Raw genomic sequence first — 23,799 nt, forward strand, 5'->3', positions numbered from 1 at the left:
CTGAAAACGGAAAAGCTTATTCGAGCGCATCTAAGAGTTTCGCGTACTTCCGCGTCCGACAAAAGGAGCTGCAGTGATGATTTCAGCCAGAAGATGGCGGCAAAATGTATAGTGTTTTGAAGTTACATAAACCACCTTTTGACAAAATACAAATGTTGATCAAATAATAATAATAATAATAATTTCCTTGTATTGTCATTCTGTGTAACAATGTACACAGAACGAAATGTCGATTGCACCTGACCCGTTGTAGCGAGCCGATGCAGCCGCAGCCAACAGAGGGCGCCGCCGACCACTTTTTAAGTCTTAGGAATGACTCGGCCGGGGCGCGAACCCGAACCTCCCAGTCTCAAAGCGGGCGCCTTACCATCTAGGCGTACATAATACATGACTGTTTTATTTCTGAGTGTTTCAAAACGAGTGTCCTTCCCGAGGACACAATCCCATATTTAATTTGGAGGAGCCGGGAATCCAACCTGCATTCTACCTCCTGAGCTCCATATCAAATCAACCCATCAGTTTTTTTCTCCCAGCCCGGCCGCTTTTGCCAATAAATGCCACCCGCCACTCAAACCGTTCGCTCTCCCTGGACTTAAACGGTCGGTGTCCTACCTCCGTTCTCAGATAGCTTCCCCCTGTAGATCTTATCCTCCACCACATCCGTCCAGTAAAGTAAGCTGCCATTAAAATGGAAATCCAGCGCGATGGTGTTCCTCAGGCCGGGCACCAACAGGCTGTAGTCTCTCTTGTGGAGGTCTATTCGTCTTATCTCGTGACGGATGGAGAAGATGATGAAAGCCTCCAGGGGATCTGAGGAAACGAGAAACTTGTTTATATTGAGAGCCAGGCTCCATTAATTGACGGCGTGACATCGTATCTGAGTGGGGAACTCTGATCTTCTTTGGATGGATCTGTTGCAGTGCTTGTACGCTAGTATCTTTTGTGGATTTACTTTAGAGCATACAAAGTAAGGATCGCCCCATATGGGATTTTCAGGGCCAATACTGAAACCGATTATTAGTATTAATAGTTCCTTCTCAAGGTTTCTTCATTTTTTCATGCTGAGGTTTTCCCTTGCCCTCTTGTGGGTTTTAGATCAGGGGAGCCAGTATCTATTTGCTGTAGAAGATCAAAAAGAGGTGTAAGAAAATTTGAATAAGGCAAAAAGGAAACATAGTTCCCTTTGTTTGATGTACCAGTAGTAGACCGTGGGCTGAAAGTGGCGGACAAAATAGTTTCTTTGTTGCAATTTCTGAGCTATCTCCACTTTCTCTCGAAAGGTCCGTCTTGAAAATGGCTTTGACAGTAAATCTGCTACCAAATCAATTTTCCACCAGTAATTGTGGGTTAACAAAAACACTTATTTATTTTCTGTAAAAGATTAAAAATAGGTGTAAGAAAATTTGAATAAAGCAAAAAGGAAACATAGTTCCCTTTGTTTGATGTACCAGTTGTAGCTTGTGGGCTGAAAGTGGCGAACAAAACATTTTCCTTATTGCAATTTCCGAGCGATCTCCACTTTTGAAAGGTCCCTCTTGAAAATGGCTTTCACAGTAAATCTGCGACCAAATCAATTAATTCTTCTCCACCAGCCATTGTGGGTTAACAAAAACATGCATTTATTTTCTGTAAAAGATTAAAAATAGATGTAAGAAAATTTGAATAAAGCAAAAAGGAAACATAGTTCCCTTTGTTTGATGTACCAGTCGTAGACCATGGGCTGAAAGTGGCGGACAAAATAGTTTTTTGTTGCAATTTCTGAGCGATCTCCACTTTCTCTCGAAAGGTCCGTCTTGAAAATGGCTTTGACAGTAAATCTGCTACCAAATCAATTTTCCACCAGTAATTGTGGGTTAACAAAAACACTTATTTATTTTCTGTAAAAGATTAAAAATAGGTGTAAGAAAATTTGAATAAAGCAAAAAAGAGACGTAGTTCCTATTGTTTGATGTACCAGTCGTAGCTCGTGGGCTGAAAGTGGCGGACAAAACATGTTCCGTGTCAAGGTTTCTTCATTTTACTCATGTTAAGATTTTTGAGTTTGTCCTTGCCCTCGTGTAGGTTTTAGATCAAGGGATGGTGTCATAATAGTCTGTAGTTTGCATAGTCTGTGGTCTGTGCAGCCCTCTGAGACTCCTTGTGATTAAGGGCCAAACAAATACACATAAACATGACAATAACTAATGAGAAGTATTTAGGCAAAGGTCGTGGGATGACGTTGTTGCAAGAGGTCACAATCTGATATGCTGAGGAACCGGGGCGGACAACCTTCACAGTTATCTTAACTTTATTTGAGAACACTATAAAAGCCAATGTTGAACGTCTGGAACTTTGAACATCCCTTTTTGTCATATCACCTCTCTGCGTATAATTTAGGGCGATGCCCAACGACATACTCTCCAATAAAGGAAGCAATAACATACATAGATAGATAGATAGATAGATAGATAGATAGATAGATAGATAGATAGATAGATAGATAGATAGATAGATAGATAGATAGATGTCTAGATAGAGGTAGGTGTCTAGATTGATGTCTAGATAGATAGATGTCTAGATAGACAGAGATAGATGTCTACAGGGAGTGCATAATTATTAGGCAAGTTGTATTTTTGAGGATTAATTTTATTATTGAACAACAACCATGTTCTTAATGAACCCAAAAGTCTCATTAATATCAAAGCTGAATATTTTGGAAGTTGGAGTGGGGCTTTTTTAGTTTTAGCTATTTTAGGAGGATATCTGTGTGTGCAGGTGACTATTACTGTGCATAATTATTAGGCAACTTAACAAAAAACAAATGTATACCCATTTCAATTATTTATTTTCATCTTACTTACTTACTTATTGCTCCAGCGAAGGTCGGGGGGTCCCGTCCCTGTGCGTTGAGCCGACCAGATGAACCAGGTTTTTCCAATGCTGGCGGTCTTGTGCCAGCTGTTCTGCATCCTCTACGGCAACTCCGTGTTGTTGGAGGTCGCCCGCAACGACGTCGAGCCATCGAGTGCGGGGTTTCCCTCGTGGTCGTCTCCAGCATGCGGCCTTTGGGTCAAACTGGAGAATGGCTCGTGTCGGATGGTCTGGTGGTAGACGAAGGACATGGCCAAACCAGCGGGTGCGGCGTTGTGCGACCAAGGAAGATGCTTGGGGCTGGCACGTGCGGGCTCTGAGCTCTTTATTGGAGACTCGCTGGGGCCATCTGATGTTCTCGATGGTTCTGAGAGCCCTGCTATCAAAACCATCGATTCTTGTGGCCAGGGTGTCGTTCAGGGGCCATGTTTCTGAGCCATAAAGCAGGATAGGGAGTACGGCGAGGTTGTAAATGCGGAGCTTCGTCTTGCGTGCGATGGTCTGGTGCCGCCAGAGTGGTTTCCAGAGAGACTGCAGAGCAGATGCTGCCAGGGCTCTTCTGCGGAGAATCTCTGGTTTTAGGTCCCCATTGTCTGTCACCATGGACCCCAGATATACAAAGCTCTTGACAGGCTCTACAATGTCGCTACCAATTTGGATGGGAGGTGGATCTGGTCCATCACCGACATACATGAACTTGGTTTTCGTCCAACTCACTTGCAGGCCAAGCCGCGCTGCCTCTTCGCTGTAAATGCCCAGAGCGTCTCTCAGCTGGCTGTAGGAAGTGCTGAGAATGATGGTGTCGTCAGCATACTCCAGGTCAGTCAGGTGGTAGTTGCCGAAAGACACTCCGGGGATGCGCTCACTAACCCTGAACATCAGATGGTCGATGATGCAATTAAAAAGGTCGGGAGCAGCCACGCAGCCTTGGCGAACGCCGCTGGAGATAGCAAACCAGTCGGAGTCAATGCCGTTGATACGGACACAGCTCTCTGCGTTGCTGTAGAGCAGCTTGAACAGGGCTATGATCTTGGGTGGTGCTCTGAGAGCTTGGAGGATGTTCCACAGTGAAGAGTGGCAGACAGTGTCAAAGGCGGCCTTCAGATCAATGAATCCGATATATAGATGGCGATCTTTACGGAATTCACGGGTCTTTTCTATCAGCAAACGGACGGCAGAGATGTGGTCCGTTGTGGAGCGGTTGGGCATAAAGCCAGCCTGCTGGGGACGGCGGCAGCTTCTGATTGCTGGAAGGGCACGGCTGAGCAAGATCCTGGTAAAGACCTTGCCCGGGATGGAGAGTAAGGTTATGCCTCTGTGGTTTCCACAGACAAGCCTGTCGCCCTTGCATTTCCAGAAGGGCAAGATGACTCCTCTGGTCCAGTCGGTGGGCAGCTGCTCCGATTCCCACACCTGGTTGAATAGGCGGGTTAGCCACTCCACCATGCCATCACCGCCGGCCTTGAGCATCTCGCCGGTAATGGCACAGATGCCGGGGGCTTTCTTGGTGTTCAGCTTCTTCAGAGCAGCTCTCACTTCCTCGGGTGTTACAGGGTCTGTGCAGCAGGTGTCGTTAGGAGGTGCTGTGCTCGCAGCCCCTAGGAGGGTGGGATCAGCCGGGATGGTGCTGTGCTGCAAGAGGAGGCTAAAGTGCTCCTTCCAGCGCTCGAGGCAGTTGGCTTCTGTCATGATGAGGTTGCCGTCTGAGTCCTTTACCAGGGCTGTCTTTATGTGTGGGCCGCTACGGGCTTGGCGTAGTAGACTGAATACGCGGCTCATGTTGTTGTTGTTGGCCGCGGACTCAAGCTGTTGGGCTTCTGCCTGCCAAAACCTCTCCCTATCTTCAGCAATGGCCACATTGCGCAGGCGATTCAGTCTCCGATACTCTGTGAGGTCGCCTCGGAGTCGGGCCTCACGCCGCTGGTCTATGATGTTTAGTGTCCTCTCTGATATCCAGGGCTTTCTCGGGGAGGATCGCGGGCGTCCGAGGACATTGTGAGCAGACTGGAGGACACTTTCCTTGAAGGCCGCCCAGTCTGTCAGCTTGTCAGGAGCCAGGGTATCAAGAGAGCGGCGGATGGAGCAACTGAAGTCTCTGGCAATGTTGGGGTCGCTGAGTCGGGAGGAGTCGAGGCGAGGCAGAGTCTTGTGCTGGTTGGCTCGGAGCTTTAGCTTGAGCTGGGCCACCAGCAGACGATGGTCTGTGTTGCCAAGCTGTGCTCCTCTGAACACCCGGCAGTTGGTTACAAACGACTTCCAGCGTCGTGATATCAGGATGTGGTCCAATGCCTTCCTGGTTCTGCCATCTGGGCTGTACCACGTCCAGTGATGGATGCATTTCCGGGGAAACCAGGTGTCAGCAACACAAAGGTTGTTTTGGTGGCAGAGGAGGAGGAGGCGGTTGCCATTGTCGTTTGTTGTGCTGTCAACGAAGGTGGTGCCGACAGGTGAGCCGGGGGACCGATCATTGCTGGATAGAGTGGCGTTGGCATCAGTGAGGATGATGGTGACGTCGTGTGGTGGGGCTTGGTTGACAGCCTGGTGGAGTTGGTCAAAGAACGTGTCCTTCGCATCCTCATCAGCGACATCGGTGGGGGCGTAGGCGACGATCACTGTCATCTTGCCGTGATGGTGGAGGAATCGAGCAGACAGTAGTCTGTCGCTTATTGGTGTCCAGCTGATGAGGGACCTCCGGAGGGCTTTTGGAATGGCAAGAGCCACACCGTAAAGGCCGGTCCGACTCTCGGGGCCACTCCAGATGTAGCAATGGTTGCCAGCTGTTGTTTCACCATTGCCTTGCCATCGTACTTCACAGAGCCCTGCCATGGTGATGTTATAGCGACAGAGCTCTCGGGACAGCAGGGTGGCAGCTCCGGGGCGAAGGAGTGTCTGGACATTCCAGGTGGCGACACGGGTCTTATGACGAAGATCGATCCGTACTCGTTGGTCGGGGGCAGGCTGGGGTCCGTTACCGTGTTGGTCAGTCCGGCTTCTTTCTCTGGTCAGTTTCGTAACAAAGTGTGTTTCTCCTGGGTGAGTTGTTAGCCCTCCGCAGGATAGTCGGTTGGTGGGGCTGCCACCTCACAGCGTACCGACACGCTGGGGTCTTTGTTTGTCTGGAACCTACCCCGGAGACCGGCCCGCCATGGGTGACCCTACCAGGAGCAAGCTCCCGACGGTATCGCTCTCCAGGGTCACTGGAACACGCAAGCCCCCTCGCCGCATCAAGGCCAGACCCATCCGAGGGGGTTATTTTCATCAGGGAAACCAATATAACAGCTCAACATTGACAAATATACATTTCTGACATTCAAAAACAAAACAAAAACAAATCAGTGACCAATATAGCCACCTTTCTTTGCAAGGACACTCAAAAGCCTGCCATCCATGGATTCTGTCAGTGCTTTGATCTGTTCACGATCAACATTGCGTGCAGCAGCAACCACAGCCTCCCGGACACTGTTCAGAGAGGTGTACTGTTTTCCCTCCTTGTAAATCTCACATTTGATGAGGGACCACAGGTTCTCTATGGGGTTCAGATCAGGTGAACAAGGAGGCCATGTCATTAGTTTTTCTTCTTTTAGACCCTTTCTTGCCAGCCACGCTGTGGAGTACTTGGATGCGTGTGATGGAGCGTTGTCCTGCATGAAAATCATGTTTTTCTTGAAGGATGCGGACTTCTTCCTGTACCACTGTTTGAAGAAGGTGTCTTCCAGAAACTGGCAGTAGGACTGGGAGTTGAGCTTGAGTCCATCCTCAACCCGAAAAGGCCCCACAAGCTCATCTTTGATGATACCAGCCCATACCAGTACCCCACCTCCACCTTGCTGGCGTCTGAGGCGGACTGGAGCTCTCTGCCCTTTACCGATCCAGCCACGGGCCCATCCATCTGGCCCATCAAGACTCACTCTCATTTCATCACTCCATAAAACCTTAGAAAAATCCGTCTTGAGATTTTTCTTGGCCCAGTCTTGACGTTTCAGCTTGTGTGTCTTGTTCAGTGGTGGTCGTTTTTCAGCCTTTCTTACCTTGGCCATGTCTCTGAGTATTGCACACCTTGTGCTTTTGGGCACTCCAGTGATGTTGCAGCTCTGAAATATGGCAAAACTGGTGGCAAGTGGCAAATTGGCAGCTGTACGCTTGACTTTTCTCAGTTCACGGGCAGTTATTTTGCGCCTTGGTTTTTCTACACGCTTCTTGCGACCCTGTTGACTATTTTGAATGTAACGCTTGATTGTTCGATGATCACGCTTCAGAAGCTTGGCAATTTTAAGAGTGCTGCATCCCTCTGCAAGATATCTCACTATTTTTGACTTTTCAGAGCCTGTCAAGTCCCTCTTCTGACCCATTTTGCCAAAGGAAAGGAAGTTGCCTAATAATTATGCACACCTGATATAGGGTGTTGATGTCATTAGACCACACCCCTTCTCATTACAGAGATGCACATCACCTGATATGCTTAATTGGTAGTAGGCTTTCGAGCCTATACAGCTTGGAGTAAGACAACATGCATAAAGAGGATGATGTGGTCAAAATACTCATTTGCCTAATAATTCTGCACTCCCTGTAGATAGATGTCTAGATAGATGTCTAGATAGATATATAGATAGATACTTTATTAATCCCTGTAGGGAAATTCACACTTCCAGCAGTATACTTGTGTTGAAAAATAAAATAATAAAATAAAAGATATAGAATACAAAAATATGCAATATAATGTGTTGATATAGAGTATTTGAATAGTGCTACGGAAAATACGCAGTCATAAAAATAGGGTAATATGCAAATGTAGGGGTAGGGTTTCATGTGGGCTTTTACTCCCCCGGGTGGAGTTAAAGAGCCTCATGGCATTAGAAAGAAATGATCTCCTCAGTCTGTCGGTGGAACAAGACTGTGACAGCAGTCTGTCGCTGAAGCTGCTCTTCATGTATAAAACAATAATATAATATAATTCCAAAAACATGCATTTCATGTGAATTGGCCGGTCCAAATTGTCCCTAGGTGTGAATGAGCGAGTGAGTTGTCTGTCCCCGTGTGCCCTGCGATTGGCTGGCAACCAGTTCAGGGTGTCCCCTGCCCACTGCCCGATGATTGCTGGGATGGGCTCCAGCACCCCCGCGACCCTACTGAGGATAAGCGGTGTAGCTAATGAGATAATGAGAATAATATAATAATAAAATTGGTCGATTTCCTGCAGCACACTGGTTGAAAAAAACTAAAATAAACAATTTGGGAGGCATTAAATAATACACACTGTCCCTTTAAGCGAGGTCTCTATTATCGGGCGAAAATTACAGAGCGACGGGATATCGCAAAGAATCCAATAATGCTTCTCTCCGGATGGAATTGTTTTCGTATGCACGCAAAAGTATGATTTATGATCGGGCGCGACGGTTCCGACGGTTGAGAAAATGGCCGTGTTCTTTTCTCACGTTAATGCGCGATTAGATTTGCCGACGCAATCGCTCTCCAAATGAAAATAGAAGCCCGAGTAATCAAAACCGGGTCCATTCGTCTGCTCGGGACAATACAATGTGTGTAAATAGCCCACTTATTCCAATTGGTTACAAAAAAAAGGAGCTGAGTTGTGAAAACATTGGAAAAAAAATCTCTCGTGAGGCATTGAGTGTCTACTCTGAGGAAAACGAAAACCCTGGGTTGAATTTAATTTAAAGTGACAGCGCATGTGAATAGTTATCAATTTAGACTACGGCTACATTGTGTTTTTCTAACTTGAAAGCCACGGTATGCAATGTTCCCTGTAATTTTCCTTGCGGGTCTGAGCGTTCACACAAAGTCGGTGAGCAACGCTTAAAACGACAGTGAGCAACGGCAATCCCAAGTGTGGCAACTAAATCATTATCAAACATGTCCAAAACTTGACATTTTGCTGAGTTTCCGGCAATGCAAAATGATTTTTCTCTTTTGAGTGAATTGACTCATGTACGATTGCAAAGGTTGTACGGCCTACAAACGTCGTTTGTTCTTACAATTCTTTCACAAGATATCCATTTCTTTTTATTTCCCGATATATTTTGTCGCATAATATTAACATTTTTGGGGACTTATTTGGTCAGTTGTAAGATACAGAACTGTACTTAATCACATTTTTGAGTGGAAGTACAATGTTGGCAACAAGATTCACTTGATATAATAGGAAATTATTTGAATGCAACACAAACTTTTTCTTCTTTTTTTCGGGTTTTTTTCTACTTTTTTGTTACTTTTTTTTGTTCTCTATTTACTTTTTTCCTACATTTCTTTCTTTTCTTTTGTTCTGGCTTTTTTTCAAAATTGATCCTTCTTCTTTTCTCTTCCTTTTGTTTCTTTTTTTCTCAGCTTTTCACTATTTTTTCATTTTGGTATTATTTTCTTTTTTGTTCTATTCCCCCCTTCCTTTAAGTCATGTTGTGCATAATTTTACATAGAATTTGGTCATGTTGGGATTAAAGAAGCGAAAACAACCCGAAGAGCTGTATAGGACCCGAAAGAGCCGGTTCCTTTTAGTGAGCCGAGCCGAAAGAGCCGGTTCTCTACTAACTTTACTCAACTTCGTTCGACTTCGACTCGACTTCAAAATACCGCATTTAGGACACAACGTAAGGGGAACCCGTGTATTTTTACCTTAATGCACTGCAACTTTGACTTAAGTCGCTTCTTAATTACTAATTTTGAGCCCTGATTTTTGTGCACTGGCTCGATTTTCTTGAGCGCTGAGAATGTGCGAGCAGTGCGCGATTGCGCACGCGCGCAGCTTAGAGGGAACACTGACGGTATGTAATATTTGACCGCCAGCCGGCACCGCACTGCTAAGAAAAACCAGTGCCAAATGAGCATGACATAGCAGCAAGATGACAGACAAACATGGTGGAGACCACTAATTACAGATTTCACTCTGTAATAGAAATGCAAATTTCCTGACCTAAGATTTTATAAAAGATACGGTTGGTATGATGGTTCAGATATTCTTACCTAGTATTCAAATCACTAAAGAGAAGCACTAAATAATACACTGTCCCTTTAAGAATGAGTTTATGACTTATTTCCAGTTAACCCCCCCAAAAAACAATACAATAAATAAAAAACATTAAATTAACCAAATACATTATTTTACTACTGAAACAAGTAAACAACAATGTATAATAAGAAAATTAAGCTGAGAGAGAGACAGAGAGAGAGAGAGAGGGAGAGAGAGAGAGTGTGTGACATAGAAAGAGAGAAAGTGAGAGAGAGATAGATAGAAGTAGAGAAACAGTGACAGAGAGAGAGAGAGAGAGAGAGAGAAAGAGATACATGGAGAGAGGGAGAAACTGTGACATAGAGAGAGGGAGAAAAAGTGACATGGAGAGGGAGGAAGAGTGACAAAAAGAGAGAGAGAGAGAGAGATTGACAAAGAGCAAAAGATCGAGAAAGAGAGACAGAGAGAGAGAGAGAGAGAGACAGAGAGAGATTGACAAAGAGCAAAAGATCGAGAAAGAGAGACAGAGAGAGAGACAGAGACAGACAGGGAGACAGGGAGAGAGAGAGAGACATAAAGAGAAATAGAGAAAGACAGAGATAAAGAGGGACAGAGGGACAAACAGAGAGAAAGAGAGAGAGTGAGAGCGAGAGAAAGAGTGACATAGAGAGGAAGAAAGAGTGCCATCGAGAGCAAGAGAAAGGGAGAGGCAGAGAGAGAGAGAGACAGAGAGAGAGAGAGAGAGAGAGAGAGAGAGAGAGAGAGAAGCGTGCTGTTCTGGGGCACCTAAAATGAAATGCACACTCCTGAATGTGATCCATTATCCTTAGTCGACTATTGCTTAGAGCAGAGGTCGGTGGAGCACATTTTTTTCAGTTCAGACAGCCCACACGTGCATTCGTGGCCTGCCTAAAATGAATTGCAAGGTTTTAGCCACAATCCATTATCCCCTGTCGACTATCACTGTGAGCAGGGTGTGATAAAGGAAATTTGTGTCACGCGTGGGTGCGCTTCTCATGTTCATTTTTTTACCTACTAAAATCAGAAGCACCCGTGGGGCCCCAATCCATTGTCCCAAGACTATTGCCGATGGCAAAGAATGGCAGCGCACGTTTTTTTGGCCCACTGAAGCGTGGCTTTGCGGCCCGCCTAAAATAAACTGTTCCTTTCATGACCTTGATTCATTATCCACAGTGGACTATTGCTGAGAACGGGGGCTAAGTGAGCAAAATTGCATCGTGCATGACGACTCTTATTGGAGTTATTTTCATATAAAATGAGCGGAACCTGTGTGCCTGCGAGCCATTATCCCTGGTATACTATTGCTGCGAGTGGGAGCTGGCAGAATGCATCGGTCATGTCCACTAAAATGTGCTATTGCGGCTAGCTTAAAATAAACAGTACAATTTTCGCCATCTGTTTTCTTTAGTTGACCATAGCTGTGAGCTGGGTCCAAGAAATACCATTTGGGACAAGCTCATTTTAGCCGTTATTACTGCCTAGAACGAACAGCACCCGAGCAGCCGCGATCCATTATTCCTGGTTGACCATTGCTGTGAGCTGGGTCCGAGGAATAAAATTTGGGACATGCATGGCGGCTCATTTTAGCCGTTATTACTGCCTAGAACGAACAGCACCCGTGCAGCCGCGATCCATTATTCCTGGTTGACCATTGCTGTGAGCTGGGTCCGAGGAATACAATTTGGGACATGCATGGCGGCTCATTTTAGCCGTTATTACAACCTACAAAGAACAGTACCCTTGCAGCCACGATCCATTATTCCTGGTTGACCATTGCTGTGAGCTGGGTCCAAGAAGTACAATTTGGGACATGGGTGGCAGCTCATTTTTGCCGTCATTACTACCTAGAACGAACAGCACCTGAGCAGCCGCAATCCATTATTCCTGGTTGACCATTGCTGTGAGCTGGGTTTAGAAATACAATTTGGGACATGCATGGCGGCTCAATTTAGCCTTTATTGCTACCTAGAATGAACAGCACCTGAGCAGCCACGGTCCATTATTCCTGGTTGACCATTGCTGTGAGCTGGGTCCAAGAAATACAATTTAGATCATGCGTGGCGGCTAATTTTTTCCGTTAATACTACCTAGAACGAACAGCACATGTGAAGGGGCGATCCATTATTCCTGGCTGACCATTGCTGTGAGCTGGGTTCAAGAAATACAATTTGGGACAGGGTTGGCGGCTCATTTTTGCCGTTATTACTACCTAGAACGAACAGCACCTGAGCAGCCGCGATCCATTATTTCTGGTTGACCATTGCAGTGAGCTGGATCCAAGAAATACAATTTGGGACTTGCGTGGCGGCTCATTTCTGCCGTTATTACTACCTAGAAAGAACAGCACCTGAGCAGCTGCGATCCATTATTTCTGGTTGACCATTGCTGTGAGCTGGGTCAGAGAAATACAATTTGGGACATGCGTGGCGGCTCATTTCTGCCGTTATTACTACGTAGAAAGAACAGCACCTGAGCAGCTGCGATCCATTATTTCTGGTTGACCATTGCTGTGAGCTGGGTCAGAGAAATACAATTTGGGACATGCGTGGCGGCTCATTTTTGCCGTTATTACGACCTAGAACGAACAGCACCTGTGCAGCCGCAACCCATTATTCCTGGTTGATGATTGCTGTGAAAGAGGGCCAGCATAGTGCATTTCAAATATGGGGGGAGGCTTCTTCGCAGATTTCCGCATATCATAGGGGTTCTCGTCCCCATTTACAGCAATGAACAACATTATATTGTTCTAAATTCTAAAATGTACTGAAAAATATAAAGACAATGTGTGAGAAGTCAGAGTTAAGCTATTTTTGTTGCTCCATGACAATGCCGGAGTCTTTGGTATTAATAGGCACCATAAATGGGCATCTCGTTAAATTTCTAAACTCCGTGGTCAGCAACAATACCGCAAATGATCTCAATTTTAAAGAAGCGAGAGAAAAGATCAAAATTCAGCCGCGGACCGACCACAAATTAGCATAGGCCGGCATCCCCCAAGGAAAGGGGGGCGCCGGGTCGGGGGTTGGATTACCTGTGCTGTGGCAACTGTCACCATCGGGGTCCAGCCTCCACCCGGGATAACAGGAACACTTGACGCTGGTCTTGTACTGCTGGCACACTTGGCTGCACTTGAGGTGGCGGCCGCAATAGTCCACCAGCTCGCAGGTTTTGTTGCCGGAATCCAGTTCGAGTCCCGGCGGACAAGAGCACACGGCGCCTTTCCCCGGCGCCGGCGTGCAAATGTGGCTGCAGCCCCCTCGGGCCACCAGGCAGAAATCTGAGAAGGGAAACGGGCGACAGTCAAGACGGCAGGGGGAATACGGTCCTGGTTTTGTTGTGGAATGTGGATAATAACTGATGATAAGTATGGTGAATGGCTGGTGAAGGTTGTGGAATGAAATTGTTGCAGGAGGTCACATGCTGATATGCTGAGGGAGCCGGACGACCTTCACGAGATAGCTTAACTTCATTTGAGAACACTATAAAGGTCTGGAACTTTGAACGTGTCCCGGATGCAATAAAGTGCGTTCCCTTTTTGTCATATCTCCTCTCTGCGTATAATTTAGGGCGACGCCCAACGACATTCTCTCCAAAAGTTTCGGAGTCTCACCGGGTCTAGTTTGTTGTTGACGGTGGCACTCGCTTCTACCTATGTGTCATGCTACTTGCTTCACATGTTTGTAATTGGTCGTTAAATTCTGTTAGGGCCTTGTTCAATCCAGAATAGAGATAACAACAGACAGAGGAGCCACTACCCTCGCATTTTACGTACACAGTCAGGCTTTTTTTTCTCGGACCTTGTTCAATCCAGAACAACAAAGACAGCAGACACTCAAGCCTGATTTACGAATGTATGAAGGGTGGCATCGCATTAGCTAACCTGCATTGGCTCCCTGTTAGCTTAAGATGTGATTTTAAGGTTCTGTTGGTAGTATATAAAATCATGCATGGACTTGCTCCCTCGTATCTTTCAGATTTAATTTTCCACTATGTTCCGGTCCGGAGCCTTCGCTCTGAAAACGCTGGTCTATTAATAATCCCAAGAGCCAAGAAGAAATCCGCAGGTTTCGAGAGCGTTCTCCATTCGGGCCCCGGTAAATGTGGAATGCTCTTCCCCCTGAGATTCGATCTGCAACCTCAGAGGAAATGTTGAAATCCAAGCTTAAAACACACTTCTATTCTATAGCATATGAATCATTTGCCCTCATGTCGGTTTTAGATGAGGGGATGGTGTCATAATAGTCTTTGATTTGCAAAAATGTGTAGTCTGTGCAGCCCTTTGAGACTCCTTGTGATTAACCCCTGTACAAATAAACATGACTTGAAGTTTTTGAGTTTTTCCTTGCCCTCATGTAGAGACACTAGGGAGACACTTTGTGATTAAGGGCTATACAAATAAACAAGACTTGACTTGAGGTTTTTGAGTTTGCCCTTGCCCTCATGTAGGTTTTAGATCAGGGGATGGGGTCTTATTAGTCTGTAGTTTGCAATAGTCTTTGATCTGTGCAGCCCTTTGAGACTCTTTGTGATTAAAGGCTATACAAATAAACAAGACTTAATTTGAGGTTTTTGAGTTTTCCCTTGCCCTCATGTAGGTTTTAGATCAGGGGATGGCGCCATGATAGTCTGTAGTTTGCTATAGTCTTTGGTCTGTGCAGCCCTTTGAGACTCTTTGTGATTAAGGGCTTTACAAATAAACTTGACTTGACTTGATAACGACACAAAATATTTGTCAATTTGTATTTGTTTTTGTATATTGATTCAATATTTCAAACACAGTGCTAGCATGTAGCTAATTCGATGACAATTTTAGTTCGACAAGCTAATTTAACCGATTCCCACCCATTTACTCTTCCCAATTTGTATTTTCAGCCTGGAAGAAATGGGCGGAGAGATGCAATCAAAGTGAAAAAAAGACAGACCCCGAAGTGCTCCCTAAGCGCCACTTAATTGACTTTGAGGGAGAAGGTTCTTTTCCGGGCTAAGATAATGCCAGCGCCGGCGGGTCCTGAAGGGCCCCCCGGGGCCCGGCTGGAGAAAATGAAACTCTGTGTTTACGCTGGTCATTTGGAGAGATTAGAGAGGAGAGTGCCATCTCCTTTTTTCCCGGGTGGGGCACTTGGACAAACACGTTGTCGCTTTCCTGGGCCAGACCATAAAAAACGGATGGGAACGAATGCCGCGCGCCAGGAAAAGCGTGTTGGCGAGAAAAACAGGGGATTTGAAATCGTTTGTTTTTCTTACAGTCGGGATTTTACGACAATGTTCCGTTTATTGAATCAATTGAGTGTCGTTTGTAATACGTGTTTAAATCATAACCTCACCTAAATTGGCACATTGTTCGGCCTAGATATTAACAGGGTTGGGTAGGGTTACTTTGACTGGATTACTTTCAATTACTTTTTGATTACTCCAATACCAAATATGCTAATAAAAGAAAAAAAGGAACTAAATATGAATAAAATTACTAAATTTTGTGCAGGCTTGGGGAGTAACGGAATACAAAAATGATGTTGTTTGTATTTATTTTCATTTTGTTTCTGTCGCATTTGATGTTAGTTTTGCCGGAGATCAAAGAGATCAAAGCCAGGAGAGAAAGCTTAGCACGTGTTGTGAGTCATAATTTTAATCATATTTAGTTTCTTTGGTCTTTTATTAGCATATTTGGTATTGGAGTCATCCAAAAGTAATTGAAAGTAATCAAGGTAAAGTAACCATTCCCAACCGTGGATATTAATAGTTCTATGCAGAGGAAAAAGAATATATGTCTTCAAGTACTGTTATTTTGTCTTGTTCCTGCAACTTTTAGAATAGCGTAGAAGATCATTTCTTCCTCATGCCATGAGGCTCTTTAACTCCACCCAGGGGAGTAAAAGCCCGTATTAAACCCCACACCTGCATTTGCATATTACCCTATTTTTATTACAGTGTTTATTTTCCATAGCACTATTTAAATACTCTATAATAAAGTATCTATCCATCTATTTATCTATCTATCTATTTAACATATAGAATAGCGTAGAAGAGCCTAGCATAGCATTTATAGTCACTTGTAATCAGGGTTGGGTAGGGTTACTTAACTGGATTACTTTCAATGACTTTTGGATTACTCCAATACCAAATATGCTAATAAAAGACAAAAGAAACTAAATATGAATCAAATGACTCAATTTTGTGCAGGCTCGGGGAGTAACGGAACACATGGAACGGCAAAAATGATGTTGGCAAACTGTTTGGATTTATTTACATTTTGTTTCTGTGGCATTTTATGTTAGTTTTGCCGGAGAGCAAAGAGATCAAAGCCAGGAGAGAAAGCTTACCACATGTTGTGAGTCATCATTTTAATCATATTTAGTTTCTTTGGTCTTTTATTAGCATATTTGGTATTGGAGCAATCCAAAAGTAATTGAAAGTAATCCAGTTAAAGTAACCCTACCCAACCCTGGATATCAATAGTTCTATGCAGAGGAAAAAGAATATATTTCTTTAAGTACTGTTATTTTGTCTCGTTTCTGCAACTTTTAGAATAGCGTAGAAGATCATTTATTCCTCATGCCATGAGGCTCTTTAACTCCACCCAGGGGAGTAAAATCCCGTATTAAACCCCACACCTGCATTTGCATATTACCCTATTTTTATTACAGTGTTTATTTTCCATAGCACTATTTAAATACTCTATAATAAAGTATCTATCTATCTAGCTACCATTTAGAATAGCGTAGGAGAGCCTAGCATAGCATTTATAGTCACTTGTAATTCACTTTTAATTCATAACCTCACCTCACTTGGATCATTTGTTCGGCATTGAAATTGACCGTTCTATGCGGAGGATAAATAACATATCTCTTTGAATAACGTTGTCTTTTTTTCCTTGCTGTCTCTGCATCGTTTACAATAGCGTAGCTTGGAAGAGCATAGCATTTATTGTCACTTATTTAACCCATACCTTTACCAAAAGGTGTCTCATTGTTCAGCATTTTTATTAACTATTCTCCCCAGAAGAAAAAGAATAGGTTTCTTTAAGTACTGTTATTTTCTTCTTGTTTCTGCAACATTTAGAATAGCGTAGCTTAGACTAGCATAGCATTTATCGTCACTTATAACCCATATTTAACCCGTACCTTTACCTCAGATGTCTCGTTGTCCGGCAGTTTTATTAACCGTTCTCCCCAGAAGAAAAAGAATAGATTTCTTTAAGTACTGTTATTTTTTTCTTGTTTCTGCAACATTTAGAATAGCGTAAAAAACAACATAGCTATGGCATTTATAGTCACTTGTAGTTCACATTTAACTTATAACCTCACCTCAATTGGATCATTTGTTCGGCATTGATATTGACCGTTCTATGCGAAGGATAAATAATATATCTCTTTGAATATGAAATGAAATGAAATAAAATGATCTGCATTTAAATAGCGCTTTTCAAGTCAAGACTTCCCAAAGCGCTTTACAGTGTGCTTCACATTTCCCAATAGCGGCCGTGCAGCCATGTAAGGCGCTAACCTGCTTATTGGGGGCATTAGGGGTTCAGTGTCTTACCCAAGGACACTTCGACATGTAACACAGAGGAGCCGGGATTCGATCTCTTGATCCCAAGACGAGCGCTCTACCTCCTGAGCCACTGCCGCCCCATAATGTCTTTTTATTCCTGCTGTCTCTGCATCGTTAAGAATAGCGTAGCTTAGAATAACATAGCATTTATTGTCACTTAATAATAATAATAATAATAATAATAATAATTTCCTTTGTATTGTCATTCTTTGTAACAATGTACAAAGAACGAAATGTCGATACACCTGACCCGTTGTAGCGAGCCGATGCAGCCGCAGCCAACAGAGGGCGCCGCCATTTTACCAATGTTATAAGTCTTAGGTATGACTCGGCCGAGGCGCCAACCAGCGACCTTGTAATCGGTATTTAACTGATGACTTTACCCTCATTGGCTCATTGTTTGGCATTGTTATTAACTGTTCTCTCCAGAGGAAAAAGGACATGTTATTTTTGCATTGTTTCTGAAACATTTAGAATAGCGTAGCCGTCCTATGCGGAGTTCAGAGAGTGTATCTCTTTAAGTACTGTTGTTACTTGTTTTCCTGTTGTCATAGCATTCACTGTCACTTCATTTACTGTTATTCGTATTTAACTCATAACCATACCTCACTAATTGTCAGTTTGGCATTGCTAATAACTGTTCCATGCAATGGAAAAATAATATAACTCATTATGTTTTTTTTCCCCTTGTTGTCTCTGCACCCATATGACAGTGTAGCATAGCGTAACGTAGCATTTAATGTCACTTGTAATTCATATTTACCGCATAATGTCACTCCAATTGACTCATTGTTTGGCATTGATATTAACAATTCTATGCAGAGGAAAAATAAAAATACCTCGAAGTACTGTTCTGTTTTTTGTGGCCTCTGCACTGATTAGAATAGCGTAGCATAGCATTTATTGACGCTTGTATTTCAGATTTAACTAACTTTACTCAGATCATCAGTTCAGAATTGGTATCAACTGTTCTATGTAGAGGATAAATAATACATCTCTTTAATTACTGTTGTTTAGAATAGCATAGCACATCATAGCATAGCATAACATAGGTTAACATGGTATAGAATTAATATTAAGCATATCATATTGTGTAATTTAGCTTTTCCTTTTTTACTTAGAGACAAAGTTAAAATGTTGGAAACCCACAAATAATGAATGCACTTAAATGTAGCAACACTCTCTGCCGATGGTATACACATTTTTTTTTGAAGTACATGAAATAAAAGAGCACAGAATGAGAGCAAAAACAGTAAAAATAAATGTGTGGTCAAAAGTGTTTAAACAGAATTACAGATGCTAATTAGCATTAGCATCATTTATAGTTAGTGTAATTCGATTTGAATCTGAAAATCACACAAAAAGAATAAAAAAAAACTGTGAATATTATGTTGCCAAAGTTTTGTTTGTGGGGTAAAAAACGGAATTACTAATGCTAATTGCCATTAGCTACATTTTTCAAAAGCTATTTCAATGTTAAAATCCTACAAAATAAAATAGAAAAACAAAAAGTAAATAATTTGTGGTCTAAGCTTCACTCAAAGTGTTAAAAAAAATAGCATTACATATGCTACTTGTCATTAGCATTAGCTACATTTGTAAAATATGTGATTTTAATTTAAAACTCACACAACATAAAAACAAACAAAAAAAATTGTGGTCAAATCTTTGCTCAAAGAGTTAAAGAATTATAGATGCTAATCAGCGATTAGCATAAGCTATATTTAGTGTTTTTTTTTTTTTGTGAATGCTAAGATTTAAGGTATCTTTGTTTTTAGGCTGCTTTTTTTAAGTGTGGTTTCCGCGGATAAAGTCTGACACAGTCCAAACTTAAAAGGTCAGGTCGACACGTACTTTGGGTCTCGTCAGACCGCGTCCGATGTGAACACACTTTCAAATGCCAACGCTTCAAAATTCCTCACCTAGCTTTTTGGGTTTATTCATTTCGTCTTTTCAATGTGAACTTGTTCGTGCTTTAGATTGGTTGAAAATCGTGAAAACACTCCAAAACTATGAAAGCCCAAACCCAAGTTTGAAACCCAATCTCAGAGCCCGCAAAACTCTTTAAAACCCTAATTATTTTTGAAGCCAAAGTACCTGTTTGAAACTATAGCTAGAAGCCCTGGATTCGGTTCAAAATCCTAGTTTGAAACTCATTTTCAAAACTCCAAATACTGTACACTTAAAAACCCTAACCTGAAGCCGAGACCCTATTTCAAAATCCTCTTTCAAAGCGCTATTTGGAATCCTAAAAACACCTTAAAACCTTATAACGATATCCTGGTTTGAAGACCCTAAATTTGGTTTAAAACCCTAATATGAAGCCCTATCCCTAGTTTACCTTTAGTTTGTAAGCATAATTGAAAACTAAACTCTTCTAAACTAAAACTAAACTAAAATATTAAAACCCTACTGTAAAACTGCAGTGGGAAGCCCTTGAAACACTTAAAAGCCCTAATATGAAACCCAAATCTTAGTTTTAAACCTCTGAGTTGGGTCCAAACCAAAAATGACACCTCAACTCTATTTTAAAACCATAAAAACTCTCCAAAACTCACATTTGAACCAAAAATCCTGGTTTGAAACTATAGTTGAAAACCCTAAACTATGTTTAAAAGCCTAATGGGAAGCCCAAACCCTAGTTTAAAAACCTAAAAACACTGTAAAACCCTCATTTGAAGCCAAAACCCTAGCTTAGAACTCTATTTCTGAACCCCAAATACACTCAAAAACCCTATTTTTAATCCTTGGTTGAACCCTAAAAAAGATTTTTAAAACTCTAATATGAAGCCTTATTTTGAAACCTTGAATTTGGTCTAAACCCAAGGCCTGGTTCCTATTTTCAAACTTCAAAAAACTCTTTAAAACCCTCATTTGAAGCCAAAATCCTGGTTTGAAACAATACCTGCTAATCTAATTTTGTTTCAAACCATTATGGAAAGCCAAAACCCTAGTTAAACCCTAGTTTGAAAGAGTAATTTGGAAATCTTCAAAACAATTTAAAACCCTAATTTGAAGGCCAAACCCTAGCTTGAATCTATTTTGACATCCCAAATACTTATTAAAAACCCTTACTTAAGATAAAATCCTAATTCCAAACCCTAGTTGGAAACCCTACAAATACTGTAAAACCTTTATATGAATCTGAAACCCCAGTTTGAAACCCTATCTTAGTTTGAAACCTCCGAGTTGGGTTCAACCCTAAAATGACACCTCAACTCTATTGTCAAACCATAAAAACTCTCCAAAACTCACATTTGAACCACAAATCCTGGTTTGAAACGATAGTTGAAAACCCTAAATCATGTTTAAAAGCCTAATGGGAAGCCCAAACCCTAGTTTAACCCTAGTTTGAAAACCTAAAAAACACTATAAAGACCCTTAGTTTGGAAGACTAATTCGGAAATCTTAAAAACATTTTAAAACCCTAATTTGAAGCCCAAACCCTAGTTTGATTCTATTTTGAAACCCCAAATACTGATAAAAACCCTTACTTGAAGATAAAGTCCTAATTCCAAACCCTAGTTGGAAACCCTACAAATACTCTAAAACCTTTATATGAATCTGAAACTCCAGTTTGAAACCCTATCTTAGTTTGAAACCTCCGAGTTGGGTTCAACCCTAAAATGACACCTCAACTCTAATTCCAAACCATAAAAACTCTCCAAAACTCACATTTGAACTACAAATCCTGGTTTGCAACGATAGTTGAAAACCCTAAATCATGTTTATAAGCCTAATGGGAAGCCCAAACCCGAGTTTAACCCTAAAAACAATTTAAAACCCTAATTTCAATCTATTTTGAAACCCCAAATACTGATAGAAACCTTTACTTGAAGATAAAATCCTAATTCCAGGTTGGAAACCCTACAAATACTCTAAAACCTTTATATGAATCTGAAAGCCCAGTTTGAAACCCTAGCAGGGACACCCTTGACAAACTGTTTAAACCGCACTCAGCGCTGACCTAGATTGTTTAGTTTTTCTCCATCCGACGCAACCGACCATGTCCGCCCTTGACTCTGATTTCGAAACCCCAACTTGGAATTGTATCACCCACCGAACGAGTGAAGCCAGGTTACACGGACTTACATAAATGAAGTCGTTTCTGAACAGTACGATTTTATCGATTTTGTTCAGGAATTACCGCAAACGGGTCCTTCGTCGGAGCGATCGCGGCAGTCGACTTTTCCGTTGCAGATCTTGTCGGGCGTCAGGCAGACGCTGCTGTCGTTGGCGCAGTGGTATTTGGGCGGCTTGCAGACGGCGGATTCGCACGATTCTTCGTCCGAGCGGTCCTCGCAGTCCACGTCCCCGTCGCACACCCAGCTCTTCGTGATGCATTTGCCTGAAAATACGAAAGAAATGTTGATTCCATTTATTAAGTGTTAGGTTTAAGTCTCCAACATTGATGATAAAACGCTCTGGAATAAAAGACAAAGAGAATCTGATTAGTTAGACTCTTGCAAGGAGAGCTTCGGAGAATGTATACCGCCAATCACCCAAATCACTCTGAAGAAATCTCCGATATCTCCTTTCTTTTTATTAAGGTTTTGCCCCGTCGTACATGAGTCTCAATTTTCTGAAGGGAGGGGTTCTATCTAACTAATTGAGACCGCGTTCTAACTGTTGCTACGTAGAGTTAATTCATCTTCGCACTCCTTGCTTTCCGCCCGATGATCACAGCTGGTTTCTGGTGGACACTTCCTTCTCTTCTTTCAAGGTTTTCGATGAAAAACAACTTGCATTGCATTCCAGGTCAAGTTGTTTCTCATTGGTTTGTAAGATGAAAAGACTGTACAAAGAACTTAAAATCCCTTGCCAATGCAGTGTAAATGTCCGCTGCGTCCACAAACACGTCTCACCTTTACTCCACTTCCCGTCAGCCCCCGTTGTTTTCGCCCCTTCTTTTTGATTCGCCCGTGGAAAACATATCAGAATAAGTCTCTAAAATAAATACATTACAAAAATATACAGTTGCAAATACATATTATACATGGTTACACATATTTACAAAGAAAGACGGTACACCGAGAGAGTTTTCACAGCTTACGGCTGAAAACTAAACAAGAAGGGCTGAGAACACTTATAACATATTAATGTCAACTGTAGGATAAATATATGTATATAATTCATTACTGTAGGATAAATATATGTATATAATTCCAACATTAAGGTACCAAAAAAATCCAAATCAGAACCTATCTGGCCCTGTATTAAGGTGCCACGATCCAAAGAAATTCCAATAGAAAAAGGAAAAAAAGTCATTTCCAAGGCTGTAGGGATCCAGCGAACCACTGTCAAAGCCATTATCCACAAATGGAGAAACTGGTAACGGTGGAAAAGATTCCAAGAATTGGTCATCCAACTCAGATTACCGTAAATTCCGGACTATAGAGCGCACCTGATTATAAGCCGCACCCACCACATTTTAAGAGGATAACCGCTTTTTTACTTACACAGGGCGCACCTGTATATAAGCCGCATGCGCCCACATTAAAAAATGTAACACAATCACAAATTTAACCCAGACTTTGAGTCCCGCGATTGTAACTGAATATAAAGCACACAGTCCAAGTATCATAGCTGGCAAATTGAACGGAAAATTATGCCGGTACTTAAGGTTTGATGCATTTATTTTATCCTGTTTAACATCGGTTTCCAGTCTCGGTCCCGTCTTTTTTTGTCCTGTTTATTATTCCCACCAGTTATCGTTCCCGTCTAGTTTGTCCTGTTTAATTTTGATATCCTGTTTCAATATCAATCCTGTCTGTCCCGTCCTGTCCGGTATCAACCCCATCTGTCCGATATCTGCTCGGGCGATTGGTATCGGTCTCATCGGTCTCTGGCTTCCTGTCTTTCCACACCAGACTGCTGCCTAACGTGCATGACTCCCCATTTCCCGTAAAATAAAAGCTTGTGTCAGAAACGTCACGCATTTGGGTCCTGATCCTGTTTGAATTTTGCTTCCAAGGAGTTATCTTTTCAGTGTCTAAAACGCGACTTTTTTCAGCTTTCACGACATTTCCCTTTTTCTTTTCCAGGTCTTTTGTTAAAGTCAATCATTATTAAGACTATTTCGTGGCCATATTTACCCAAATAAAATACATATATATGGTTAAAATCGAATCATACCAAGAGCAGATTTCCTCACGTCCTCCATGTGATGTTGTTACAAGGGAAAGAGACCCCGTAATTTATTATACTTCAGGGAGAAAGTTCACATGAGCATTTCACAATAAAAGAATATAAGATTGATAAACGTACAAGAGATGCAATTAGACTGATTATTGAAACGTTACTTCATGTGTGTGTATGAGAAACATTGTTTTTATATTTAGTAATATAAAAAGAATCTAATTACCTTGAGACAGAAATTCAAGAGATTTACATTGAAAACCTGACACTTTTCAATCAGT

The 23,799-nt window shown here is 42.4% G+C and overlaps 1 protein-coding gene across 1 annotated transcript in view; it reads right to left on the bottom strand.

Annotated features, from left to right (window-relative positions):
• Positions 1 to 23,799, bottom strand: part of LOC148352542 (low-density lipoprotein receptor-related protein 1B-like) — a 583,719-nt gene that overhangs the window by 216,356 nt on the left and 343,564 nt on the right. The window contains exons 21-23 of the mRNA XM_088353080.1: positions 21,528 to 21,728; positions 12,861 to 13,106; positions 613 to 810 (exon numbers count right to left, since the gene is read on the bottom strand). Coding sequence (XP_088209206.1) covers positions 613 to 810; positions 12,861 to 13,106; positions 21,528 to 21,728 — 645 coding nt within the window. The remainder of the gene's footprint in view (positions 1 to 612; positions 811 to 12,860; positions 13,107 to 21,527; positions 21,729 to 23,799) is intronic.

Source organism: Urocampus carinirostris, chromosome 14 (genome assembly GCF_059441175.1).
Source record: "Urocampus carinirostris isolate Australia breed hairy pipefish chromosome 14, RoL_Ucar_1.0, whole genome shotgun sequence".
Taxonomy (NCBI): Eukaryota; Metazoa; Chordata; class Actinopteri; order Syngnathiformes; family Syngnathidae; genus Urocampus; species Urocampus carinirostris.